This window comes from Pezoporus occidentalis, unplaced genomic scaffold (assembly GCF_034315485.1).
Source record: "Pezoporus occidentalis ecotype Australia unplaced genomic scaffold, CSIRO_AGI_Poc_V1 ctg341, whole genome shotgun sequence".
Classification (NCBI taxonomy): domain Eukaryota; kingdom Metazoa; phylum Chordata; class Aves; order Psittaciformes; family Psittacidae; genus Pezoporus; species Pezoporus occidentalis.
In genome coordinates this window covers 608,688-617,535 of record NW_026915387.1, presented here as the reverse complement: position 1 = coordinate 617,535, position 8,848 = coordinate 608,688, and the positions used below count along the sequence as shown (strand labels likewise).

At 54.8% G+C, this 8,848-nt stretch overlaps 2 protein-coding genes across 3 annotated transcripts in view; one reads left to right on the top strand and one right to left on the bottom strand.

Annotated features, from left to right (window-relative positions):
* PPP1R1B (protein phosphatase 1 regulatory inhibitor subunit 1B) overlaps nt 1–8,848 on the bottom strand; it is a 155,452-nt gene that overhangs the window by 80,488 nt on the left and 66,116 nt on the right. The window lies entirely within an intron of this gene.
* The window catches only part of FBXL20 (F-box and leucine rich repeat protein 20), a 34,983-nt gene continuing 27,162 nt past the window's right edge, over nt 1,028–8,848 (top strand). Inside the window, exon 1 of the mRNA XM_062629808.1 lies at nt 1,028–1,247. Coding sequence (XP_062485792.1) covers nt 1,206–1,247 — 42 coding nt within the window. The 5' untranslated portion in view covers nt 1,028–1,205. The remainder of the gene's footprint in view (nt 1,248–8,848) is intronic.

The window sequence follows — 8,848 nt, the reverse complement described above, 5'->3', positions numbered from 1 at the left end:
TTGCAGCTCCAGACCCCCTGGACATGGTCTTCCTGGAAGCAGGAAGTGGATCCGGCTCCCCCTCTTTGTGTGCTGGTTTTGGGGGGGAGTTATTGAGTTGTTTTGTTTTCCAGAGCCCTTTGAGCTGCTCTGCGATGGGTGAAGGTGTAAAAGCAGTGTTCAGTCAGCGCTGGGGATTTCAGGGGGGGGTCTTTGGACTTGGCCTTTTCCTGCTCTGAATCACGCTGGTAATTCAAGGGAACGCCGCTCAGTGTCAGAATAACCACACCGATGGGTTGGAAAGCAGTGATCTCACCCAACCAAAGCTCAGTATCCTGAATATCTCCTCTTGGGAACCACATCTCCTCTCAGAGAGCACCATGGCAGCAATTTAACTCTTTTTACCCCATTTTGGTGCCCCGTTTTCCCTGCCTCATCCCTTTCCCATGACATAAATCATGTGACAGAGACAGACCAGAGCCGTGCTTAGGGGTGAGCTCTGACCCTGTGGCTGTTCGGTCTGTGACAAAAAGGTTTATTTTTAATAGATCCCTTGCCTTCTGTGGGACGATTATTTTACATCTTTCAGTATTGGAAAGAGAAAACCCTGCCAAAGGTGCGAACAAGACCGAAGCCGAACGGATCCCGGGTGTTGGAGGGGCCCCGGGGGCTGGAGGACAACGCGCTGGTGGTGTAAATACGCGGCTGGGTTTGTAACGGCGCCTTTTTGGGGGGCAATACCGCGGAGAAACGCGTTTCTTTACACGCCAATAAACCCCTTTTGGTACACGGCGGTGCGTGCTGCCTGCGGCGCGGGGAGAGGGGGAGTCCCGCCACGCTTGATTTTCCCGCGGGGATGACATCACCGTGACGCCACGCCAGCCTCACCCTCCGATTGGCCAAACTCCGCGGAAGGAGCGGCGGGGCAAGGTGGGGGGGGGGGACGACACCCCCTAATTCCCACCCTCCCCACACCGGGACCCCCCCATCCCCGCCGTGCCCCTAACGGGGAGGGGGGCGATAGGACCCGGGGGGGGGAGGCGGTGGCTTATGGGGTAGGTGGGGGCTCGTTCTTGCCGGCGCTGGCCAATGAGCGTGCGCGTTGCTGGCAGGTGCGGAGTGTTTTTGTTTTGGGTTGAAGTTGAGGCCGGAGCAGGCGCGGCGGGCGGAGGCCGCGGAGCACCGGGACCCCCCCCCCGGGACCCCAACCCCGCTCCGGCCCCGCCATGCGGAGGGACATGAACGGTGTCACCAAGAGCCGCTTTGAGGTGAGGCCGGGGACATGGCGGGGTACGGGGACGGGAGGGGAGGGGAGGGGGGGTGCGGAGCGGAGGACAGGGCCGCAGCGTGAGGCCCTTCACGGTGTTGGTGTGTGGGGAGAGCCCCCCCCAACCCGGGACAACCGGGTGGTGTAAGGGGGGGCATTGTGTGAATGGGGCTGGGGGGGGGGTAAATAGGGCCTGGCCATGTGTGGTTATGGGGGGTTTGGGGGGATGCAGGGTGGGCTGTATATGGGGGGGGATAAACTGCCTTCCCCCACCAGGGCTATCGGTCGTTGAGGTGCTGTTGTAACATGGGGGGGGGGGCATTGTGTGAATGGGGCTGGGGGGGTTTAAACAGGCCCTGTCCACGCGTGGTTATGGGGGGGGTGTAGGGCAGGTTGGATGCTTGTATGGGGCGGGGGGGGGGGTTATAAACGGCTTTGCCCCACCAGGACAATCGGTCATTGAGGCGCTGTTGTAACACGGGGGGGGGGCTTAAACAGGCCCTGTCCACGCGTGGTTATGGGGGGGGTGTAGGGCAGGTTGGGTGCGTGTATATGGGGGGGTATAAACGGCTTTGCCCCACCAGGACAATCGGTCATTGAGGCGCTGTTGTAACACGGGGGGGGCTTAAACAGGCCCTGTCCACGCGTGGTTATGGGGGGGGTTGGGGGGGTGCAGGGTGGGCTGTATGGGTATATGGGGGGGGTATAAACTGCTTTCCCCCGCCAGGACAACCGGTTGTGAGGCACTGTTGTAACACGGGGGGGGGCACTGTGTGAATGGGGCTTGGGGGGGTTAAACAGGCTCTGTCCACGCGTGGTTATGGGGGGGGTGTAGGGCAGGTTGGATGCGTGGGGGGATATAAAGTGCTTTGCCCCACCAGGACAATCGGTCGTTGAGGTGCTGGTGTAACACGGGGGGGGGGGGGCATTGTGTGAATGGGGCTGGGGAGGCTTAAGCGGGCCCTGTCCGTGTGTGACTGGGGGGGGGATGGACACACTCGGGCTGTGACCCGTGCTGCGGATGTACATATATATATGGGGGGGTATAAACTGATTTCGCCGCCCCCCCCCCCCCCGTAACCTTCTTCCGGGGGGGGCAACATGTTGCTGGCATCGAGTTGGTGGGGATGTGGGCAAACGGGAATGGGAATTGGGGATGGGGGGGGCGCAGCGCGTTGTTATTTGGGCAGTAGCCGGGAAAAGGACGGAAGGAGCGGAGGGGGGAACAATGAGATCTATTGAGAGGCGATGGCACAAAGCGGGTGCGAGCCGGGGCTGCTCCCGGCTCCGCATTGTTGTCACCGCGGGTGCGCTGGAGGAAGCTGTTGTGGAGGATGCAGGGACCTGCCCGCTCCTTCCCCTGCACCGCCGGGCTCCGGGCTGAGCGCAGCACGGCAGGAAACGAGCCCGGAACGGTGGAGATGTGGCCTTGTTCTCCCCGTCCTAGAGAGAGGGCTGGGAAGCCCGGGTTAATGATAAACCGCAGTGGCCAGATCCACCCCGGTTCAGCGCTGGAAGCTCGTCCTGGAGCCGAGCAAGGTGCAGCCAATACGAGTCGTCGTTTCACCCAGGGAATGAGTCCGAGCCTCTGTGGAACCCGCGGATGGGGAGCACTGTGGTGGCTCAGGGTGATTTGGGGTTAAATGCTGGTAAATCTGTGTTTCTGCAGCATCCGGATGAACCCGGCTGCTCCCGACGCGGCGGCTGCGCGCCGAGCGGCTCATCCCGGGTTGTTGTTGTTGCTGTTGTTCCTGTTCTAGGCTGTTCCTGCCTGCACGGGAGCTTTGTGCCTTTCCTCTCCCAGAGCCTTGCCTCTTGCTGCAGAGGGGCTGTTGTAGGGCAGGGGCAGGATAAAACCACACTGGGGGCAGTGTGCTCGGGGCTTAGTCCTCTGGAAACACCGGAGTTCATCCCATATTGGGTCTGGAGCAAAACGAGATTCCTTGGGGAAGAAGTGGGGGGGGAAAAGCATCCTTTGGTTTGCTTTGAGTGGGTTTGCTTTTGGGTTGGGGTTTTCTCTGGAATTGTGTGTTACTTTCTTCCCATAGCTCAAAAATGGCCAAGTCAAATGCTCCAAGAGTATCTGAGATCTAAATGAATCCTCTTTTTTACCCCCATTGCTATAGGGAGAGGTGGTGTGTGCTGTAAACGCTCGCTCGGAGCTTCCAGCAGTGCCTTTAACCATCCTGTTTCGTAGATGTGTTTTGGTTGGTAAATGAAGGGCATGGTTTCATTAGCCCTGGCATTGATTATCCCTGACCCACTCACCCGTATATCCCAGGAGGGATGAGTTTGGAGCTCCTCTGCTTTAAATACAGCCTTTCCTAGGGAGGGTGTTTTGGTGTGGAAAGCTTCTAAAATGCCAGCGTAGCCACACTTAGAAATAGCTTTGTTTTTCCAAAGGGAAGCATGGGGAGTAATTTTCCAGCTTTCTAGAAACCCATTTGTCATGTCTCTGCTTTAAAAGTTCTCTTTGCTGTTGAGATTGTGCTTTTGGGTGTGATAGTTCCTATTTAATGTGACATAAGGCCAGTTACGCAGGGATGCGGTGTGAGTGGATGAAGCTGCTGCTCAAAGCGTGGTCAGTGTTTTAAGAGCCATGGAGACAGCCCAGGAGTGTGGGTGATGAGTTCCCCAGAGCCCTCCGCTTTGCACCATGGTGGGTTCCCTATCTGAGGGCTGGGAAGCAGGGCCTTGGAGTCTGGAGTCTTACCTTGGGGTGAAACCAGCTTAAATTGGGGTTGTGAGGAACGTGTACTGTGTCTGTCCCAGGCTTTAACAAGTGAATGGTTGAGGGGGAGTTTGCTTCAGGTTCCTGGAGTTAATTTATTGCCTTTTGTTAAGCCACGTAGATTCCTGAGCTGTTGTTGGGTAATTCCCAGATCCAGTCTCGATGGGATTTAATAATCACTGCTTCTTACTCCAGTGATAAAATATGGAGCTGGGCTATGAACTAAGCTGCTTAAATCCCACTTGTGCATACTTCGTGGTGTGGATGCGCAGGCAAGTGCTGTTCCAGGCGGGACGGAGCTCTCCCAATGCAAGCTTGCCCAGCCAAAGGAGCATGTTCTAAATAAGTCCCTTTACAGGAGGTGTGGCCACCACAGAGAGAATAATCACTGACTGCAGCAAAGCAAGCAAAAAGGGAAAACATCGCCCAGATTGACTCCTGATGCTCTGTGGTGTGGGTTTGGTGTGGAACGTGCCCTGACGGAGCAGTCCTGGCTTCTGTGCTTCCTGTGGTACCTAATACGTGATCCCTGATGAGCTACAACTACATGATAGCAAAGGGGGGGGATCTCATCGCCTCCTGATGCCTTTGAGGGACTGGTGCTCTGCTTTTGGAGGGCTTGGTTGCCTTCCAAAGGTCTCCTTGCTTCTGTAACCTGGTTCATCCATCATCGCATGGGATGTTGTCTGGAGACCAAGTGTCTTCAGCTTGCTTCCCCTAACCCGCTGCTCTCACGCACTCCTCATCAAAGAGTAAATGAAGCCTTGTGGGGCAGAGCACTCCCTGGAGCCTCCTGGATTTCCAAGTGGGATGGATGATGTTGGGCAGCACTGCTCGGAGCTGGTGAGCACTTGCACAGAGCTGAAAGGGATGATCTGGCACAAAGCTACCTGCCTGTGGTGAGGAGCAGTGTTTTACGTGAAACAGGAGCTTCCCTGGTACCAGGCCAACCATGGGGCAAGCTGCAGGCATCTCCGTGGGGTTTGAGCTTCCTCTGTGTTCCATTGAGCCACGTTGTCAGGCTCAAGTAATTATAGTTGCTTTTCTTACCCAGTCTGTGGCAAGCAGTCCTTTCAGCAGGAAATAGAAGCAGAAATGCCAGAAAACCTGGATTTCCTCCCCATCCCGTGCAGTGAAAAGGTGAAGCCTGGTCACTGCTTTGGCTGTCTGTGGCGCCGGGGAGGGCTCTGCTTGCAGATTAATGGGGTGAGCACTGGGGTGGCCCCAGCAGGGGTTCCCCAGGGTGGTTTCCATTGCACATGGAGCACGTGTGCTCCGGGGAGAGGTGCTGGGCTCAATGGGCTGTGTCCATCCTGCAGCTTGCGGAACAGGACCGGGAGCTCGCGCCGGCACGCGCGGGGACGGCTCAGCTCGGGTACCATTATTAACCAGGGCCTGGGGAGAGCAGGTAATTGCTGGTGTCAGTGAGGGATTACCCTGCTGTGCATCTCAGTTGACTCATACCATTAGGAAAGTCAAGCCTGTGAGTGCTGTGGCCTTCTTGATCCAGTGGGAACCTCAGTCTGTGTGTGTGCTGGTGGCTCTGTGTTCCTGCCTGGTCCATCAGGTTTGCTTTCCGATCCGGCGTCCTTTTATGTGGTGAACTCGCCCCGTGCCTTCACACCTCATCCCAGGTAGGGCTTTTGAGATGCCAGCGTTTGATTTTGATATCCAAGGATGGTGCCAGTAATTCCATCGTCATGGAATGGTTTGGGTTGGAAGAGACCTTAAAGCTCATCCAGTTCCAACCCTTCTACTAGACCAGGTCTAGACCATGTCTGAGTATAAACCCAGCAGGGAAAACCCCCTTACTACGTGTAATGGAGAGCTGCAGGCTTTGGAGAACAGAACTAGAAGACATTTGTTTATCAAAGAAGCTTATTTGACTTGTGCTGAGCCTTGGTATGTCCTTGGAGAGCTGGAGGAGGCTCAGGTTTGGCCTGAAGATACTGAAACATGTCTGGTTTGGGGGTTTTGTATTTGTAGTAAACCACTACCCTGCTAAACTGAGCTTTCATATGGACACACGGCCATAGGCTTTGTCCCTATGAAGTCTTATTTATATCTCCTCCTTTGTTGGTATTTTTGTGGGCAGCAGTGCACACTGAAACCTTTGCAGGGTGTGTGTGTGTGAGAAAGCAGCAGTGTGTTAAATCCAGGACCTGCAATAGGCCACGGAGCACCAGCTGGCTGCTCCTGCCTGGGATGCTGAGGTTTTCATGTGGTTGATGCCCAAAACCATCTTTGGTGAAGCATCTGTGGTACCTTTGCTCCTGGCTGCTCAGCCTGCCTTTGTTTGATACCATTTACTGCTGACACCAGCTTGCTTTGAGCTCTGCAGCTCCTGGATGTGCTGTTTCCAGAGTGGGTTTTTCATTCGGCACCAGGTACAACTCCTAGGAAAGTCAAAGCTGATGAACCACGAGCTCCTGCTTCCCCAGTGTGTTACCAGGGTTCTGACCAGCTGGTGCAGCTGCTCTGAGGTGGATCTGTTGAGGAGGAGGATGCTGATGCTGGGGGTAAATGGCACTTTCAATACAAACACAATGAGCTTCCAGGTGGTGTTGTGGGATGCTCTGTCTGTAGAGCACTGTCTCGCAGCCAGGAGCATGAGAGGAGAGCAAAACAATCGAACCAAAAGCCTTTGGGATGTGAGAATGGTTTCTAGGGGACAAAATATAGGATATAGCACAGGTTGGAAGGATAATTCTTCAGTCACAAGTTGCCTTCTCATATCTCACCTGCACATCTGGCTTTGGAGCTTTGCTTTCTCAATACAACATCGCAACCCCGTGTGATCACACATAAATCCCCAGTGAATTTCCTCCCTGTGGCAGTTCCAGCTACATCAGAGGTGTGTGCAGCAGGCAGCTCTTGTGATTTCTGCAGGGCTTTATGAATCAAGTCTTTATCTTGGGTTTGATTTCTGTAGGGTTTTACTAATCCTTTGTTCAGCCTCATGCTTTTAGCATTGCTGATTCAAAACCTGACATCAAAAAAGGCTCCTTAAGGGGAGACCTTAGAGCAGCTCCAGTGCCTGAAGGGGCTGAAGGAAACTTGGAGAGGGGCCTGGGACAAGGGATGTAGGGACAGGTCAAGGGGAATGGCTTTAACCTGCCCGAGGGGAGACTGAGATGAGCTCTTAGGCAGAAGCTCTTCCCTGTGAGGGTGCTGAGGCGCTGGCACAGGGTGCCCAGAGAAGCTGTGGCTGCCCCATCCCTGGCAGTGTCCAAGGCCAGGTTGGACACAGGGGCTTGGAGCAAGCTGCTCCAGTGGAAGGGGTCCCTGCCCGTGGCAGGGGTTGGAGCTGGATCAGCTTTAAGGTCCCTTCCAACCCAAACCATTCCCTGACTATGGATAAAGGCTGTGTATCAGGTTGGTGAATGCAGAGCGGGGTCAGGCTCCAGGGGGAGGTGGCTCAGCCTGACCCCAGCTCTGTGTTGCCAGCAGGAATTCAGGCTTTTCCATAGCCCCCACAAGCAGATGAGGAAGTGAGGATGGTGCATGCCAGGTAGATTCCCAAGGATGGGAGTCTGTTTGTGTGGAGCCCTGGTTGGGAGCCAGGCTGGTACCACAGTGCGTGGCAGGAGGGTGGCCGGTGCCTTCACCTTCCCTCCCTCCATTGAGCATCGCGCTGGAGCTTGTCACAGCAGCTCGATTCAACCCCAGCCATTTCCCTTGGAGGCTCCACATGGATTGAACTGGATGGGTTTTCTAAAGCAGAAATAATTCCCTATGGGACTGAAGGCCGGAAGGAAAATGCCATCAGTCTGAGCCATGTGTGGATGTAAACAGCTTCATGCTTTGTATCGTGTCCTCCAAAGAGCTTTGCCTGGCACTGGCACTCGTGTGTGACTTATCTCTGCAGCATCCCTTTGCCTCCAGGAAGGCAGCTCTGCTGCTTGAACTCCTGCTTCCCTTCAACCTTGTAGCAGGAAGCAGCACTTGGGAAGCAGTACTCCATGCGTGTCAGCTTTGTTTCAGTTCTTTGAGCCCTGTAACAGGGAGAGAGTGGTTTCAGTCCCCAAAGTGAACAAAACTGGAGCTGAGGTGCTGCTGTCTGTTGACAGGGCTTGTAAGGAGACACTTCAAAGCTTCACTGAGCTCTTGCAAAGGAAATCCAGACTGAATTCCATGTTTTTCTCGCTGTGATTTATGCTCAGCTTCTTGTACCAGATCAGAGCTCACTTTGCTGTGTGGCTTGTCCCATGTCAGTGACTCTGTACTGGGCTTGTTGATCTCCTCCGTATGGAGCAGAGGAGATAAAAGCAATCTAAACACTGGGATTTGGGGGTGTGGGCCAGCAGCTGGAGCTGCAGACCACCTCACAGGGATCTGCCTCAGCAGGATTCCAACTCTTGGGATGAATTTGCACAAAGGTTTCACTTGAGAACGGCAATAGCCCTAAAGGTGAATCCCTAAGGTGCGTGGATAGTATGGATTGGGTGGGGATATACCTGACCCAATATGCTGGCTGTAAAGTTAATCCTTCCTTTCTGATGGCCACTGTCGCTTCCCCACCTCTCCTGGCTCGAAAGCCCTTTCCAGAATGCATTATTGCCTCTAATGACTGCAGCCTGCTTTCTGCCCTGGGTTTAATTGCTTCATTTCCTGTGGTTGCAGCAGCTGGCAGGGGGGGGCTCTGCTCAGCCTTCGCTTGTGGACCAGGAACAGGGAGCTCTGGGTCTAAACAACCTCCACCACGTCATCCTCAGCACGGGGCTTCCTCTTCCCTTTGTGTTGGTGAGCCTGCTGCAAGTCTGTCTCCTCCATTCCTGTGACACCAGTCCCCAGGAGCAGTGTTTGGAAAGGATAATAGCTGATAGCTTTTCAAGAGGCTGTGCTTTAAAATGCTGTATTTATTTTGCATG